Source organism: Sapajus apella, unplaced genomic scaffold (genome assembly GCF_009761245.1).
Source record: "Sapajus apella isolate SASKATOON/1434 unplaced genomic scaffold, GSC_monkey_1.0 scaffold73, whole genome shotgun sequence".
NCBI lineage: Eukaryota > Metazoa > Chordata > Mammalia > Primates > Cebidae > Sapajus > Sapajus apella.
The window spans coordinates 7,720,481-7,739,917 of record NW_022437013.1 but is presented as its reverse complement, the minus strand read 5'-3'; the positions used below and the strand labels follow the sequence as shown (position 1 = coordinate 7,739,917).

General features: G+C 44.3%; 1 protein-coding gene across 2 annotated transcripts in view; it reads left to right on the top strand.

Annotated features, from left to right (window-relative positions):
* The window catches only part of FRMPD3 (FERM and PDZ domain containing 3), a 92,566-nt gene that overhangs the window by 19,340 nt on the left and 53,789 nt on the right, over positions 1-19,437 (top strand). The window contains exons 3-5 of one of the 2 annotated variants that reach the window (XM_032250904.1): positions 2,951-3,053; positions 5,987-6,032; positions 19,149-19,253. In XM_032250904.1, the coding sequence (XP_032106795.1) occupies positions 2,951-3,053; positions 5,987-6,032; positions 19,149-19,253 (254 nt within the window). Of the gene's footprint in view, positions 1-2,950; positions 3,054-5,986; positions 6,033-19,148; positions 19,254-19,437 lie in introns of those variants that run through there. The other variant, XM_032250903.1, reaches the window with a different exon arrangement.

Genomic DNA, 19,437 nt, shown 5'->3' with positions numbered 1-19,437 from the left:
AAGTAGGGCCTGAAAGGGACCATGTGGAATAAAACAAGCAAAGCCTCACCTTAGCTATGAAGCCCTGCCATCATGACTGAAATGGGAAAAGGCTAAAGTACTGTTTTGTTTTGAATCTGCTAGGCATTGACAAAAAAGACAGACAGAATGGAGCTTTATTCCTGACTTGCTGGGCCTGAGGCTTTAGATGTTTACAAGTTTCTCGCTCAGTCAAGAGGAGCAGTCAGAGTACAAACTGGTCTTGCAGAAATTTGATGAATTTTGCAATCCTCCAAGGAAAAGAAAAAGATTTTTGTAAGCTCTCTCTTCAACTAGAGGGCACAGAGGAAAAAAAAGCACACATACACAACAACAATTTAGTACAGGAGTCCGTGGCTGACCTAAGGCTCCAGAGTTAGTCGTGCAGTTTGGCAAAAAGGTTTTGAATCTCTGATCAGAAATCAAATTTATCCTGGGAAAGAGGGACCAGCTAACACTTAGTAATAGGCCACCAGGAGCCCCTACTTGAACTTCAAATGAGGCAGAATTTGCAGAGCTGAAGAAAGCCCCCAGGCCTAGAGGAGGTCAACTGCCAAAGGTACGACAATGAAGAAGGAGTTGGAGGGGTGAAGAGAATAAAACTTCCAGGCAAGAACCACAAAAAGCCGTGGGGCTGGCATGTGCAGCCCTATAAAAGGCTGATCCATAGTACTACTTCTGGCCCAGGTGGCTCCTGAATGCACAGGACTTGTTTGGTTCTTTACTTAAGGCCATAATAAAGACAGAAAAGTATCCTACAGAGGAGCAATTATGGTTGATCAAGCCAACAAACCATTTGTGAAAGCAGTGGTAGACCGATGTTGCCAGTGCCGTCAAAGGGCCAAGGCTCATAAAGGCGGTTGAGGTCCATGAGGACCTCTTCTGTTAGACAGAAGAAAGGGAGGGGAGGGAAAGGAGGAAGAAGACAGAGTGGCCTCCACCTAAGAGACTGGCATTTTTGGCAGAAGTAGATAGAAGGAATGAATGAGTTGAAGGAATTGTCCCTTGGATGGTATAACTACCAATTACCCAATTCTTAGCAACTTCAATCAGCTGTTTTAAGTGCTGTATATTTATCATCTCATTCATCTTCCCAACATTCCTATGGTGTAAATATACTGTTATTTTCCCATTTTATAGATGAGGTAAGAGAGAATCAGAGAGATTAAATGTCTTGTCCAAGGTCACACAACCAGTGAATTGCAGATTCAGATTAAAGTCCATGTCTGTCTGGCTGTAAAGAGTATGCTCTTCACCACCATACTCTACTCCTGAAGCTAGTGTACTGTCAGGAGATTCGGCCTAGTGTGTTTAGGGAAACTGCTGCTTGAGCAGTGAATCCTGCTGCCTGTGCTGGCAGAGCCATCTCAGCATCCTCAATATGTCACTTGAGCACAGCTCAATGGCTCTAGAGTGTAGAACCTATTGTGCTGTGCTCAAGTGACATATTTGAGCTGTGCCCAAGTGACATATTTGCTTTGTATGCTCATATTTTTGGAATTTGGGCAGCACCCTTCTTTGGAGCGAGAGGGAGAAGTTGGGATCTGGCCCTTCAAGGTGGACATAGCCAAGAGTCAAGGCGGGTTTGATAGTGAGTCGTGTCACTGAATATTTCTTTCAAATTTGAGTCAGGCTAGATCTGATTTCTCATTCTCCCCAAGTCTCTGAGAAGCGTTTCTCCAAGAAGATCTTTGCTAAACATCAGAGGTAGCACACCCTTGTGGTACCCCTCTACCCTCACCCTTTGCCCCAATCAAGAAGGTACGGCCCTCGTATAGGCCTGTTTTCTTAACCTTGCAGTAGAAATGGGAAGGAGAGGTGGGCACGACAGCTCATGCCTGTAATCCCAGCACTTTGGGAGGCTGAAGTGGGCAGATCACCTGAGGTTCAAGACCACCCTGGCCAACCTGGCCAAGTTCCGTCTCTACTAAAAATACAAAAATTAGCTGGGTGTGGTGGAGTGCACCTGTCATCCCAGCTACTCAGGAGGCTGAGGTAGGAGAATCTGTTGAATCCAGGAGGGGGAGGTTGCAGTGAGCTGAGATTGCATGAGATTGCACAACTGCACTCCAGCCTGGGCAACAGAGTCAGACTACATAAAATGAAAGAAAGAAAGAAAAGAAAGAAATGGGAAGGAGAGAATACAAATATCTAACTGCCCAAGGGTATGTGCTTTGTTCCCCTTATTTATTGGACAGTGACATGTCTCAGTGTTGAAAAAAAAATTACCCTTTAGGGTTTTTTTTACCTCTGTCTTCAGACAAGTCAATGCCTAAGTCCTTCCAGACCAGTAAGTATAAATAATATTCAAGTAAGAAGATCCTTCCTCCTCCTCCTGTCACCTGACCACCTCCAGTAGGCTAGAAGTCATTCCTTGTGCCTAAGCAAGTCCCTTCTGAGAGATGGAAGTCTGTGTTCCTTGTTAAGAAGCAAGCCAGTAAAACACGCATTGACCTAATCTGAGTGTCGGACCTTTTGCTACCAAACCATGCCCAGATAAAATGTTTTCATCCCACTTATCTCTCTGGGGCTCCCAAAAGCCCACGTGGTCCTAGAACCCCTCCCTTGCCTTCAAAGGCAGACTTAGCATTTTGTGTTTGGAACAGCACCCTCTAACCAGCTCTAGAGGGCTTTGGAATGCTCCCTCCTGAAGTCTAGAGCATGTCTTCCTTGGCATGGAGCTAAAGGAGGTCCACTCCATTCTATGTCTTCATTCCTCTGCCCTCCATCTGCTTATAGGCGGCAGCAGCAGCAGCGGCAGCAGCAGCAGCAGAAAGCTCGAATAGCACCCCCTACACCACCACTGCTCAGCCTGCACCATCTCCAGGCCTCAGCACCCACTTCAGCTTCTGCAGTCATGGGGAACTTTCCCAGACCTGGACTTTCCCAGCAGTAGCCCTAAGCCCTCACACTTCTCTCCTCTCCTTTGCAGGAGGCCCCTCTGAGAACAAGCTCCTGGCTGGTGACCAGATTGTGGCTATTAATGAGGAAGACGTGAGTGAAGCCCCCAGGGAGAGGCTCATAGAACTTATCAGGTAACAGGGGCCTCTTGGCAGGAGCTGATCAGTATCCCTACCCCTGTCTCACCAGTGACATGGGGCTACTACTGTCCTCCCTCATTCTGAGAGCAGAATCCTTCCAGGCAGAGAAGCCCTAGACAGGGTTCCTGAACTTCAGGGGCCAGCTATTTAGGGTCAGCAGGAGCCCTCACCCACACTGGCTTAGCATCACACACACTGGCTTCACAATTATGTGAACAAACACAAAGAACTCCCTGCTGGAGTGTCACCTCCACCTCCCCCCACCCGAGGAATCTCCTCATCACAGCCCCTTTGTTTTTGTCTGGTGGGACAGACCAAGTGACAGATGAGAATCAAGCCACTAAAAGAACATCCTAGGCATGCACAGTGCAAGCAAGACATTAACCAACTCCCTCGCTCCAGAAAAAAATCAGAATCCCTGGCCAGGGGGTTGAGGAAAAGAACCTCACAGTGTGGATACTGCCCGTAGTGTTTGTGGCCCCTTAATGCTCTCCCCAGATGGCAGCAGATGACAAAGAAAGGGAATGCTGTAGGATCACTGTTCTCTGTAAATGCAGAATAATCACATCGTCTTTACCCCTACACACATATACGCACACACACACCACACACTATACACACTCTCCTATCCCACATTCACACCACATACACACACCCTGAAGTAGATTTGTCGAAAATGAATTAGAGAATAAGAGGTAGAGGCTCTTAATTCCATAGGCTAACCTCAGTTTGGGGAAGCTTGGCTATTTCACTCCAAATGGAACCATGTACATGCTTGCTTTTTCTCTCTCTCTCCTTTTCTCTCTCCCTTTCTCACCCTCTCTCTCATCCCCTTGCATAGTCTGTCTTCATCTCTACCTCCATCTCCTTCAACTCCTCCTGGTTCAGAGTGTTTTCATCCTACTCATCTTTCTGGGGCTCCCAAAAGCCCACCTGGTCCCAGAGCTCCTCCCTTGCCTTCAAAGGCAGACCTAGCGTTCTGTGTGTGGAACAGCGCCCTCTAACCAGCTCTGGAGAGCTTTGGAATGCTCCCTCAAGTCCAGAGCATGTTTTCCTTGGCATGCTCCCTCCAGCTCAATATCTTGAAATGTGTCTGATCCCTAATGATCTTTACTTTGTCTCTTCTTCAAGTCCAGTTGTCTATTGCATTTCCCCACCCTCCACCCTCTGCTACCACACCAATATGGGGTGAGTAATTTCTACCCTATTAGGGCATGTTGGGGTTTTTTCTGCCTTGTCCCTCGGAAGTCACTGCTTTGCTTTTAGTGGCTATCTTTGCACTCTAGAACAAGGTAGGCTGATTTTGTGAGGGGCTCCAGAGCTCCTTCAGGGTTAAAGCAGAGCACACTCTTGATAACCCTGGGAGCCAGTGGGTATTCATTCATTCAATCAATCAACCAATATTTATTATTGTCTTCGATGCACCAGGCACTGTTCCAGACACTGAAGATACAGCAGTGAGTGAGACAAACAAAGATCCCTGGCTCATTGGAGTTTACATTTTAGTGAAAGGAGACACATCCTAAGCAGAAAAGCTGATAAGTAGTTGTGCAACATATTAGAAGTTGATAAATGTTATTAAGAATAGAGAATAGATCAGGTAAAGACGGTCAGGAGTGCTGGGCACAGGGGTGCAAAATGAAAGTAAACACTAGGGCCGGTGTTGGCCTCATTGAAAAGGTGACATTTGAAAAAAGACTTGAAGGAGGAGAAGGTATTAGAGAGAGAACAGCCAGTGCAAAGGCCCTAAGGCCAGGAGTGTGTCTGCCACAATTGTGGAACAGGGGAGAAGCCAGTAGGACTGGAGTTGATAAGGAAAGAGGAGAGGTGTAGAAAATAGGTCTAGGTAATGGAGAACCATTGAAGCCATCATAAGGACTGTGGCTTTGTTCTAAATGAAATGGGGAGACATGGAAGGGGCTGGAGGAGATGAGTCACATAATTCAACTTATGTTATTCCCCTTCCCTGTTCAAGATGAAAGATTTCCTGTAGTATTTTTCCTGGAACACAGCTCTTTACTTCTGGGAACTTCTCAGACCCTGGGGCTGATTAATCCCTGTAGTTTGCCTCACCAAATGTGGGAAATGTTCAAAGTCCTTGAGCTGCAGGCCTTGGCATTTCTTGAATACCCAGAATCAAGGGCAACTTGACTCTACTTCTTAAATAACTTTGTTCACATAAACATTTGAAAAGGGCCAGCAAGGAGAGGGGAAGCTCCTTCAAGGCAAACTATTTCCATTTCTTTTAGTTCTTTTAAAGGATTATGTATTCCTGGGAGAGAATTTTCATACCTCACAGCCTCTTTGATCATTGGCATAATTCTTGCCTCAAGAGTTTCATATTCTTCATTCTTTTGAATATTTGCTATCTGGAGAGTTTTGGCTTCCATCTGTTGCTCCTTGGCTCTCTTTTTTGGTCCCTCAATTGAAACAAATCTGCTGAGTATGAGTCATGGTGACCAAATGACCTCCTTTGGGGTTTTTCCTTTGAATTTCTCCTCTCACTTAAATATCAAATTACTAACAATTATTGTCCATGGTTCCCATGACTCTCTGACTTTGAGTTCCACAATGTAGGCTTTTAGTTTTCCTTGAGAATTTTCTAGTCTACAGATAAAGTTGGACTAAGGTTTGAAGATTTCTACAGAGAGTATGTGAGAAGGAATATGAAAAGAAGACCTAAAAAATGACAACCCCAGAGGTAATGGTAATACCATCTTCGGATGCCTTTGTGAACTAGTATGGATGGCTTATGTCAGCCTCCACAAATGATGGCAGGCGAAGCTTCCATGCAGACACTCAGATTGCCCTCTGTCCTAATCCATATACCTGAATGCAGCCAGGGGAAAATTCTGGTGTTGCTTCTTGTATTAGATGAATACCTAGTGCATGATACACTACTCTCCTGTTCCCTCTTTTCTCTGTAGGAGCGCTAAGGAATTCATCGTTCTTACAGTTCTGCACACTCATCAGGTGAGTGAGCCTCTTTGCCATTGCCCTTCCTCCTGACTGAGAAGAGATGACGTTACCATATTGGAAAGCAACAGTGATGGGGTTGGGAGTTCAGATTTAGGGGTGAACATAAAGAATACCTTCTGAACACCATGTCTCTGCTCACGTCCATAGCTGAGGATTTTGAAGGGCTGTGCTGTGCTGTGTTCTGTCCTGCACTGTGTTCTTCCTGCACTTTCTGCTTTACCCACTTAAGCTGCCCACTGACTCAATTCCAAATACAGTTTCCACTTCTTTTTGGCTATGCTCCATTAAAATGTATCTGTTCAATGTGAACTCTCATAAAGTCCTGGATGATGATAGGTGCTATCTTATTCATATAAATGACCTACAATGTATGAGACACAGCACCGTATGTGAGGGAATTTAATATAAAGTTGCTGGGAGGTACAGTTGGACAAACAAATTCATCTTCGTCCTGGTGCAGTCACTTAACTGGTTGTGTGACCTTGGATGAGTCAGTTCTTCATTCTGGATCTGTTTCGTCATCTGTACATTGAGAGATTTAAAGTAGAACAGTGTTTCCTAAACATACCTGATCATACTAGTTGCCAGGACTACTTATTAAAAGTAAAAATTTTTAATAAGTAGGCCCCGCTCCTCAAGAGTTGGATTTTAGAAAGTTCAGTGTCCATTATTGGTTATATCCTTATAGCAATCTTAATGTAAGTGCACGAACCCAGATGCAAAACTTCCATGTGCAAAATTCGGAACCCTCATTCTACCTCCAGCCTACCTGTCCCCTTGTTAATGTCCCCAACAGTCCTCTGCACCCCAGCATGGATGCCATACCCTCAACGTATAGCCACAGGAGAGGTCACATCTGTTGGGGGTAGGGTACATGAAATCAGAGAAGGCGTAAAGGAGGAGGCTGCACCTGAGCTGGACCTTGAGGGATGGGGCAAGATTTTCCAGAGACAGAGATGACATAGTGAGGAATGGAACACAAGCGCACAGCATGGCCTCACCAGGCAAGAGCAGGGTTCAAATCAATCCTGGTTCAAACTAACTGCCTCTCCCCATGGCCCCCAGCTCCCAGACCTCGTCTTCATCAGTGTGAACTTCACTCACACACTCATACACTCACACACATACAAACACACTGATACATACACACAATATACTCGCACATTCATTCACACACTCCTACATAATAGACTCACACAGATCCTCGGTGTACACTCACACACATACACTCACACACTCATACACATACATATTCTCACATAAATGCACTATTCACATATAGACACACTCATGCACTCTCTCACATATGTACACACAATGCTCCCAGGCAGATAGGCCTTTCTCCGTTCCAGTTCTCTGTCTCTGGGCAGGCAAGCCCCACCCCTCCATTGTTGTTACCAGTAGTCCCCCCACCCCACTACTTTGCTGCATGCATGCAGTTGCCTAGTGCGAAATGGGCAGTCAGTCTGAACTTCCCAATCTCCTGTCTTGAAAATGACCACCAGTTCTCGCACTAAAACATGCTTGATGTGTGGTTAGAATTTACTACTCTGATCATAGACCCAGTGTGGGTTTACTTTGTTAGTCAAGTCTTATCAAATCTCACCTTCTTGCAGAAGCCTCCCTTCACTACTCTTTCTAAAATAGCATCTACCTGTCACTGTCTCCTGATACTGCTTACTTCTTCATCAGAGCTGAAATATTATATTTTTTAACTTTTTTTTGAAATAATTATAGCTCAGAAGAAGTTGCAGTGATAGTACAGAGATATACCATGTACCTGTTACCCTGTTTCTCCCAATGGTTACATCTTATATAACTATGTGCAATAGGTTGGACACAGTGGCTCACATCTGTAATCCCAGCACTTTGGGAGGCCAAGGCAGGCGGACCACTTGAGGCCAGGAGTTCAAGACCAGCCAGGCCAACATGGTGAAATCCTGTCCCTACACAAAATACAAAAAAGTTAGCCAGGCGTGGTGGAACGCACTGTAGTCCCAGCTGCTCAGGAGGCTGAGGCATGAGAATCGTTTGAGCCCAGGAGCACAGGTTGCAGTGAGCTGAGATCATACCACCGCACTCCAGCCTGGGTGACAGAGCGAGACTCCATCTCAAAAAACAAAACAAAACAATACAAAACAAAGACTATGTGCAATAGCAAAACCAGAAAAAATGATACAACATATGTATATGGTTCAATATGAATTTATCATATGTGAGTTTATATGTCCACCAACACAGTCAAGATACCCCATTTACCATAATATAGTTATTACACATTGCATGCCTGTGTCAAAGTATCTTATGTTCCCTACAAATATATATACTTACTATGTATCCACAAACATTTAAAATTTTAAAAAGTCACTGGACAAGTCTATCAACAAAAGGATTCCTCATGTTGTCTTTTTATAACCACACTCACTTCACCCCCACCCCCAATCCCTGTCAACCACTTTCCATTTCTGTAATATTATTATTTCAAAATTATTATATAAATGGAAGCAAGGCAGTGTGGCTCTTATCTGGAATTCCAGCTACTTAGGAGGCTGAGGTGGGAGGATCACTTGAGGCCAGGAGTTTGAGATCAGCCTGAACAACATAGAGTGACACTTCATCTCTAAAAATTTTCTTTTTAATTTAGCCAGGTGTGCTAATGCACACCTGTAGTCTCAGCTACTTGAGAGGCTGAGGCAGCAGGATTGCTTGAGCCCAGGTGTTGGAGACTGCAGTGAGCTATGATAGCACCACTATACTCCAGCCTCGGCAATAGAGCAAGACCACTTCTCTAAAAAAACAGACAAAAAGGCCGGGCATGCTGGCTCACACCTGTAATCCCAGCACTTTGGGAGGCCGAAGTGGGTGGATCATGAGGTCAGGAGTTTGATACCAGCCTGGCCAGCATGGTGAAAACCCATCTCTACTAAAAATACAAAGAGTTAGCCAGGCGTGGTGGCGTGCACCTGTAGTCCCAGCTACATAGGAGGCTGCGTCAGGAGAATTGCTTGAACCCAGCAGGCAGAGGTTTCAGTGAGCCGAGATCACACCACTGCACTCTAGCCTGGGCAACACAGCAAGACTCCATCTCAAAATAAATAAATAAACAAACAAATAAATAAATAAAATATAAATATAATTATATAATATGTAACCTTTGGGGACTGGCTCTTTTCACTTAGCAAAATGCCCTCGAGATTCATCCAACTTGCTGCATGCATCAATATTTTGTTCTATTTTATTGCTGAGTAGAAGTCCACGGTATTCCATGGTGTGGATGTACCACAGTTTTTTAATCATGCACTCATTGAAGGGCATGTGGGTTGTTTCCAGTTTTGGGCTACTACAAATAAAGCTGCTATAATATTTGTGTACAGGATTTTTGTGGGCATAAGTTTTCATTTCTCTGAGATAAACGCCCAAGCGTACAATTGCTAGGTCAAATAGTAAGTGTATATTTAGACTATTAAAAAACTGCCAGACTGTTTTTCAAAGTGGTTGTGCCATTTTACATTCCCATGAGATATTATATTTACATGTTTATTTTCTCTGTCCCTCATTAGAATGTCAGCTCCGTGAGGGTAGGGACTACGTTTTGTTACTACTGTATCCCCAGCACCTGGCACAGAGTAGGCGCCAATAAATATTGGTTGAAGGAATGAAGGAAATCCAGCTTCCAGCCATCAAAGCAACCTAAACTAAAATCAAGTGTCCAAACTTAGGTGCTGAACAAAGGGCCTAACATTCCCCCCAGTCTCCATCTCAACTTTCCCATCCCAGTGCCTCTAACATTCCCTCACCCCCTGTTCTGCTCACTCTGCAGGTCCCAACCCATGGCCCCTTTGCTGTGGTCAGGCTGATTTCCTTCTCCTTCTTAGGGACATTTTCTTCTTAGGTCTTACTACCCTATGGACTTTTGTCCTTGTGCTATTCCTCATCTATTCTAATACATGTCTGTTTAAGACCTGGTTTGATACTCATGTTCTCCAAACTGCTTTGCCTAATTAACCTCAATGAGCATTTCCCTAATTTGTTCATTCACTCATCAAGCCTATTGAATACCTACTATTCTGCACACTCTTCTAGGCTGGGAATATAGCAGTGCACAAGACAGACATGGTCCCTGCCCTCACCGAGCTTACATTCTAGTTCTCAGCCTTGTGCTCTCTAAACCCTTGGAGCATAGAAGTGGATGAACACATACAGACAGAAGTAATTGTCAAAACATTTAATTACCTGTACAGTAGGAGTCAACCCAGTCAAAATATAAGCTGGTAATAGCTCCAGAGCAGAGCCTTGCAGGACTCCTACTTGTGCCAGATGTTAATCCTTTAGTTGATCTATATCTGTAAGGAGGTCCAGAAGGAGCGATCAGGTGGCATCCAGGAAGCTTAGGGCAGTGCCTTCTTACCAATCAATGTGAAAGAATCTTTCCATATTTTACAACTGGTATGGCCATCCCAACAGAATGTCAGCCTTGCATACATGTATAGTCGATCCTCATTATTTGCAGATTCCCTATTTGCAAATTTGCCTACTCCCTACAATTTATTTATAACCCCCAAAATCAATACTCATGGCACCTCCCTGGTCATTTGCAGACATGTGCAGAGTGTGGAAATTTTGATTTACCCACTGCACACGTTCCCAGCCAAGGTGGGACAAGGTGATGCTCTGCCTTCTTGTGTCAGTTCCCATGCAGAGGTAATCAGAGGATGGAGACGATAGGGGGCAGTGCAGTGTAGTACAAGAAGCAAACTGCAGTTCTGGGGCCAGTTGGACGGGGTTGGAATCTTGACTCTGGCACCTGTGAGTGGAGTGGCCTCAGGCAAGTCACTTAACACTTGTGAGCTTCATTTTCTCTTTGTAAAATAAAGAACATAGAAGCTACTAGGATGAGTTGTTTTTAAAATTTAACACCATAATCTATGTGAAATATTGTAGCAACGGTTCAGTATTCACTAATTCAATGTTCGTGGAAATGTTATAGAACATGACTACATTAACAAGACTCCGCTGAGAGATCTTCTCACTTTAGCTATACTGAAAGCTTCCTGAATACCTCCAACATGTGTTTAATGTTATACCTCCTACATCACAGAAAATAATACTGTGTTGACAGCAGGCACTTGATATCTCATGGGTGTGAGGAGACCTGCCTCTTGCTGAACTCTTGTCATATTAAAGCTTGATTACCAATTCTTCCAGAAGACAACCCCCTGATAAGTCCAGGATGTGGCCCAGGAACCTGTTTTTGTTATAAAAATTTAGGAAACAATGGACCAGACAATCTGCAAGTCTCTTTCTATAAATAGCTCCTACATTCTGTGGCTGATAATAGCTTAATAGCTACTCCTACATAGGTGGCTGGTAATGGTTCTTTCTTGTTTGTTTGTTTTGTGTGTGTGTGTTTTTTTTTTTTTTTTTTTTTTTTTTTTGAGACAGAGTCTTGCTCTACCACCCAGGCTGGAGTGCAGTGGTGCCGTCTCAACTTAACTGCAATCTCTGCCTCCCGGGTTCAAGCGATTCTCCTGCTTCAGACCCTCCACCCCAGTAGCTAGGATTACAGGCGTGTGCCACTACATTGGCTAATTTTTGTATTTTTAGTAGAGCTGAGGTTTCACCATGTTGGTCAGGCTGGTCTCGAACTCCTGACCTCAAGTAATCCACCCACCTCAGCCTCCCAAAGTGTTGTGATTATAGGCGTGAGCCACTGCGCCTGGCTTGGTAATAGTTCTTGACCCTGATTATGCACTAGAACCATCTGAGAAGCTCTGAAAACTATCAGTTCTGATTCATTCGAGCAGCAGACACAGGAAAAAAGAAAAGAAAACATAAAAATATTGATACTTGGGCTCTTGCCCTGACTCATTGAATTAGAATCTCTGGAGATGAGGCCCTGGTATTGGTCTTTTGAAAAGGCTCACCAGGCCGGGCACAGTGGCTCATGCCTGTAATCCCAGCACTTTAGGACGGCAAGGTGGGCGGATCGCGAGGTCAGGAAATCGAGACTACCCTGGCCAACATGGTGAAACCCTGTGTCTACTAAAATACAAAAAAATTAGCCAGGCATGATGGTACATGCCTGTAGTCCCAGGTACTCGGGAGGCTGAGGCAGGGGAATCGCTTGAACCCAGGAGGCGGAGATTGCAGTGAGCCAAGATTGCGCCACTGCACTCCAACCTGGCGACAGAGTGACACTCTGCCTAAAAAAAAAAAAAAAGGCTCATCAAATGATTCTGATATAGAATCTCTCTCAGATGACATTTTCCTTGTAAGAGCGACTCATAGCATGGCAGACAACTAGGGAGATGGGTCACAGGAGCTCTTTCCTAGGGCCCCTCAAACCGTATTGCATAGATAGCCACTTAATAAGCTTCTGCGTATTTAAGGGTGTTCCTTAATCTTTGAATTACCAAGTAGTCCTCATGACTGACTGGATATTTATTAATCTTGATACCCTTAGACCTTGGCACACAGTAGGTACTCAGTAAATATTTTTAAACAGATAAAGTACTGGATTATGACCTAGTATGACCCTGGTAAAGCAAGCACAGACAGTCTGTTTCAAATGAAACCCTAGTTTTCTGGTTCTGAAAACAGCCTGTACTTAAAGAACTGGAATCCCCTTTACTTGGAGCCACCTTGCCGGAAAACGAAAGCCAAAGTAATGGGAACCACCTCAGAGAAAGTGGTTTTCTACAGATCTTTCTGACGTATAGCGTTTGGCAGATGGTAGATACTCATATATGCTGAATTAATGAACTAATTCATAATTAATCTTAACAATCAACTAATGTATTTTATGCCATGTCTACTATGTGCTTGGTGCTAGGGGGAGACATATTAACATAAAATGGAATCTCTGCTTATACAGCCTGGTTGGGGAGATGAGCAATGGTAGTGTGGATTAACAGGAGTACTATAGGAAATCCAACAAGGGAAATGGAGGAGTTGGGGAAGGATTCAGGATAAAGGTAGAATTTGAACTAAGCTGTAAAGTGATGGCATTTAGCTGGTCAAAAGGACACTGAGGACCCTGAAGGATGGGGACAGGGAGGAAGTAGCATGAAGTGGGTCCAGGATGGTAACAAGCCCAGGGTGTGCAGGGAGCTATGGACAGAACCACCAAGTGCAGGAGAAGTTGATATTGGAGAGAGGTGGTTAGAGAATCAGGTGTAGTTTGTGGTGGGCTTTGGAAGTCAGGGAGAGGATATGTTCATGTGTAGGCAGACTTGAGTGTGGGAAGGAATGTCCCCTAGTTCCCTTAGCAGTGATCAGTGAAACCAGGATGGTCCTCCATTGTCCTAGGCTCCCACAGTGGTGGCTATAGGAATTGATTATAAGTAGGCTCAGTGTCAAAGGCAGCCAGCCAGCAGCAGAAGAGCGAATTAGTCAAAGCTTCAAAGCTTTGAGCTTCATTTTTTTCAGTCAGCAAAGTGGGGCCCTATCTTGCTCTAAAATATTTGGTCCTATACCTGACTTTGGTCAAGATTTGACTGATCGCAACCTTGACATCTGTACTAATACAGCCACCAAATTTTTTTAAATTATCAAAAAATAACCAGCTGCTGAATTCTGCACCAAAGGAAAGGCAGACTCTCTCTTCTATTCCTTATTCCACCAAACTGCTGGCTTCATATTTGCTTCAAGGAGCTTGCAGTGGCCCCAGAGGTACTTAGCAATTCTAGTCTCGTGTTTCAAGCCAAAATTTATTTTAGCCGGAAAGGGTGCCTGTTGCAAAATGAGATTCCCAGCTGCTTGGAGAAAAAAATAGGGTCAGTGAAGAGCTCAAACGTTCCAGCCTTAACATACTCAATTAATCTATGCTTAATGGATTGGGATATCTTCAACAATTATAGACTTCTGGGCCCCACTCTTCCAGAGATTCTAACTTTTAAAATCTGGTGTGAGCCTAGGCATCTGTGCTTTAACAAGCACTCCTCAGTGATTCTTATCATCAGGCAAGTTTTAAAAACAGCTGGTTAGTGCATGGTTATGAATTAGTGCAGGGGTTGGCAAACTGTTTCTCTGAAGAGCCATATAATAAGTATTTTAGACTTTGGAGGCCATATGTAGTAGTACAAAAGCAGCCATAGGCAATACATAAATGAGGATCATAACTGTGCTCCAGTAAAGCTTTATTTACAAAAACAGGTGGTGAGAAAGATTTGGCCCATGCAGGCCTGCAATTTGCTGGCCCGTGAAGTGTATCATGCCTTCCTGCTACCATATTCACATTTTGACCAGGACCTTCCCAATTCTCAACATTGTAATTCAAAGGAGTGCCCCTAATATTACGAACTTCAAGCCCCACAGCTAAGCTTTGAAGATGCTGTGGGACAGAGAGGCCTCTGAGAGATCCCTCATAGCACACTGCACAGCAGGCCTCACCTGTGTCTGAGCATAAGGCTAGACATGACTCCATGACATCTACCAGAGACCAGCTGGCAATGAGTGAGTCATCAGCATCAAGGCTGAAGACCGAGAATAGGTTGGCATCTTAAAGACCAACAGGACAAGGGTCAATGAGGAATAAAGCATTAACAAGCTGAAAATAACTCTGAAACAGACACCTGGAAATTACTATAATCCCTGAAAATATTGACAATTTCATTTCCTCCTTTGTGGTCTGCTCCTATAATTATCTGAATCTTTGGTTTTCAGTGGTATAAGCAGAAACTTTCTAGGACAGGATCTAATCTTGCATCTTTGGTAGGGATAGCAAGTATGCCATCCTCTCCACCATGGTGGATACATAAAAAGATACCAGTTGGGGTTCTTCATTTGTTTGAGTTCATTAAATAACACCAAGGTACAATGAGAACCAGTGGATGAACGATCAGGAATGGAATTCCAACTTTAGCCTGCTGTGGGGGAACAACCACTAATCCAAGGCTCAGGAAACCTGGGTTCTGGTTTCAGCTCTGCTACTCAATTATTTCAATACTTTGGGTAAAATGTATCCTCTTCATAGGCCTCTGTTTCACATGTGAAAATGAAGGTTGGACTGCATGGCCCATTCAGGCCTCTAGAGATGCCTTGTTCCACACAGTGTGCCGTGCAGGCATCTGAGGGCAGATGATGGCAGAGAAGAAAGAAGGTGACTGTCAGGTATAAAGAAGATTCCATTTGCCTCATGTTTGTGGCACCTTGGTGGAACTTTGGATGACTGTGGAGATGGAATCAAACAGAGCTGCCTGAGGATAGTTACAGATCTTTCTATCTATCTCGCCCCTTTCTCTTGCTCCTGCCTCAGCCAGCAGCCTCCGCTCAGGATTGTAGCACCAGGCTGTGCAACACACAAAGGCATTTATCAACTCCATGTATAATCAATACTGTAATCACTTTCTGCAATGATCCCCAGCCCTGGATTTCATTGTGCTATATTGTCTGCTGCCAACAAATTGCCCCTTTGGCTCAGGATGAGAAGTCTAAGGTTCCTTTAGCTCAATGGTTCTTAATCTTGGCTGCATTTGGAAATCATCAGAAGCTTGAAAAAAATAATGATGCTCAGACCTCACCCCTAGGAATTCTGATGTAATTGGTCTGCGGTGGGGCCTGGGCTTTAGGATTTTTAAAAGCTCCTCCAGCATTTCTACCATGCAGCCAGGACTGACACTCACTGCTTGAGTTTCTGCTGGACTCAGGTGAAACAAGTGGCTTTTTGCAATCTGCCCTCTGTAGGGAATGAGATTGCTGGCTCCGACAGAGAACACAGCTGGGACCAGGGCCCAAGACACAATGAGGACGTTTGTTTCTGATGTATATCTTAGGGCCCTGCCCTCCTGTGGCTGATCTGGTAAATGAATCTCAACTGCAGTGTAAATGGTAGGTAATAGCTTAATATATTCCCAGCTAGCAGGGACCTTCAGGCCCTTAACACAAAGAAATTCCTGATTGTAGGACTTAGGCTCCATGGCAAGGCCCATAGGGGTGGTGGGTTTGAAGTGGCCCCAAACCTGATTCACTCCCTAGTCCTCCTCATCTCAGTAAATGGCAGTTCCATTCTTCGAGTTGACACCTCCCTTTTTCTCACCCTCAGATCCAGTCAACATATCATCCTAATTCAGTATTCAAAATATATCCAGAATTCACTCATTTTTCATCATCTCCATCATTACCATCCTAGCCCAAGCCTCCATTGTGTTTTAACCATTTTATTGCAATTACAAATATTGTACTTAGAGACCCCCAACTGTTCTCCCTGCTTCTGCCATTGCCCTTCTACACTTGTTTTCCACACAGGAGCCAGAAGCTTCCTTTTAAAATGCGTACCAGACCCTGTTCAATCAAAACCCTGTAGTGGAGTGAAATCCAAAGTCCTCACCATGGTTTACAAGGTCCTACATGACCCAGCTCCCAGCTGCATCTCTGAGCATCTCCCCTCCCGCTGCCGCTCCTGCTCCATCATTCCACTCTAGCCACTTTGGTCTTCCTTTCTGTTCTTCATACACCTCAGTTCACCTCAAGGCCTTTATTGTATTTTCTGCCCAGAAGCTTTTCTCCAGATAACCTGGTGACCGTCTCTCCCTCACTTCCTTAAGTTTCTGCTTAATGTTTCATCCTCAGAGAGGTCTTCCCTGACCATCCTGTCTAAAATAACCCCCACAGTGACCAGGTGCCATGGCTGAGACCTGTAATCCCAGCACTTTGGGAGGCTGAGGTGGGTGGATCACTTGAGGTCAGGAGTTTGAGACCAGCCTGGCCAACATGGTGAGAACCTGTCTCTACCAAAAATACAAAAATTAGCTGGGCATGGTGATGCACACCTATAATCTCAGCTACTTGGGAGGCTGAAGCAGGTGAATCACTTGAACTGGAGAGGCAGAGGTTGCAGTGAGCCGAGGTCATACCACTACACTCTAGCCTGGGCGACAGAGCAAGACTCCATCTAAAAAAAAAAAACTAAGGCCTGGTGCAGTGGTTGACGCCTGTAATCCCACTACTTTGGGAGGCCGAGGTGGGTGGATCACGAGGTCAAGAGATCAAGACCATCCTGGCCAACATGGTGAAACTCCGTCTCTACTAAAAATACAAAAATTATCTGGGCATGGTGGTGCATATGTAGTTGCAGCTACTCAGGAGGCTGATGCAGGAGAATTGCTTGAACCCGAGAGGCAGAGGTTGCAATGAGCTGAGATTGTGCCACTGCACTCCAGCCTGGTGACAGAGCGAGACTCCATCTCAAAAATAAAAAATTTAAAAAACCTCCACAATCCTACTTGTGAATATATATCCAAGGGAATTGAAATTACTATGCCAAAGAGCCATCTGCATTCCCATGTTCATGGCAGCACTATTCACCATAGCCAAGATATGGAAACAACCTAAGTGTCCACCATCAACAGATTAATGGATGAAGAAAATGTGGTATAAATACACAATGGAATACTATTCAGCCTTTAAGAAGAAGTAAATCCTGTCACTTGCTACAACATGGATGAACTTGGAGGACATTATACTAAATGAAATAATAATTATTTTTATTATAAGCCAGACACAGAAAGACAAATACCGCATGATCTCACTTACATGTATAATCTAAAAAAGTCAAAATCATAGAAGTGGAGCATAGAATGGTGATCACTAGAGACTGAGGTTGGGGAGGGAATGGGGAGATGCTGTTCAAGGGGTACAAAGGCTCAGTTAGACAGGAGGAATAAGTTTTTGACATCTACTGCACAGCATGGTGAATATAGTTAATAATAATGTATTATATATTTCAAAATTGATAAAATAATGCCCTCACCACTCCCACCCTAACTCACTGATTCTCTTGTGTAGTACTTTACCCTGCCTTATTTTTCCTCATAGTCCTTCTTTGCTACCTTCTTTTTGTGAATATACAAAAAGATATTTATTCTCTCTATCTCTGCTGGAATGGACACTCCATGAGGCTAGGGAGTTTTGTCTGTCTTATTGACTGCTCTATACCTCATCACCTAGAACAGTGTGTGGCATGTAGTAGGCCCTTGCTAAATTTGTCAAATGAATGAACAAACGACCCCCTAAAGACAGTGAGGATGCCCCTCAGCGCACCTCCTCTATTTCCTGCTTGCTGGGCCATACAGAGCTCATCAGGGAGCTAGAATCCAAGGAGCAACCAGGAAAGGCTTAGTTTCCAGTGTTTACTAATCATGCTTCCTGCTAAAATTGTGGGAGAGTTTTCAAGAACTACAAAGCCAGCAGGCATGGTGGCATGTAAGCCCAGGACTTTGGGAGGCTGAGACAGGTGGATCACCTAAGGTCAGGAGTTCGAGACCAGCCTGGCCAACATGATGAGACCCCATCTCTACTAAAAATACAAAATTAGCTGGGTGTGGGGCGCATACCTGTAATCCCAGCTACTCAGGAGGCAAGGCTGGAGAATCACTTGAACCCAAGAATCAGAAGTTGCAGTGAGCTGAGATTGTGCCATTGCACTCCAGCCTGGGTGCCAAGAGTGAAACTCTATTAAAAAAAAAAAAAAAAAAAAAAAAAAAAACGCCGTGCTGATTTTTTGGCCATTTCTAACAGAATTGGATAAACAAAGTGGTGCAGAGCCCAAAACAAGAAAGCCAGGAGACCTGGGTTAAATCTCACATCTCTATTACCTAACAGTGTAGTAACTGTGGGTAAATCCTTTTGGAGTGCTAGGTCTCCTTTCTCCCACATCTAAAATAGTATTCACTATACAACTCCTTCCTAGGGGCAGGGCATGTCTGTGAGATGAATAAGATCATTTCTGTAAATTCTTTGGGATGCTTATATTCAGATGTCATAAAAAAGACACCACTTAGGTCTATCTCACATAAAGAAAACCAAATATATAAAAATTCAATGTATGTTATTACCAAAGAACTTTTGCAAACTCCCCTAGGCCTAGAGTATTAATAATGGGATTCAAGCTACCCAAATTCAATTCATGCCCAGCCTTTTCAGAACACACCAACTATACAGGGAAGCATTTAGCACGCTGCCTTGCACCTAGTAGGTAATCGATATTTATTTATTGACTCCTTGATCAGTAATGCAAAGTGTACCTGTACTGGGACATCTTAGCTCTGATGTGACAAAGGCCAGGTTTGCCCCAGGGATGGAGAACTCATCAGCTCTCTGTTCTTTTTCCAGTCCCCCAAATCTGCTTTCATCAGTGCTGCGAAGAAGGCCAAGCTGAGGTCCAATCCTGTGAAGGTTCGATTTTCTGAGCAGGTGGCAGTTGGAGAAACAGATGCAGTAAGTGCAGCTTCGGCTCCCTCTCCTCAGCCCCTGGCCATAATCTGCCTGGCTGTCAAGCTCTCGCTCTGGGGCTACTTATGGTGGACAGCTTTCCCAATGGGTTAGAGTGGGAGCATCCAGGTGCTGGAGGGGGAAAAGTAGTGAGTGAAGAGGGATATGTGACATCTGGAGAGGCCCCAGG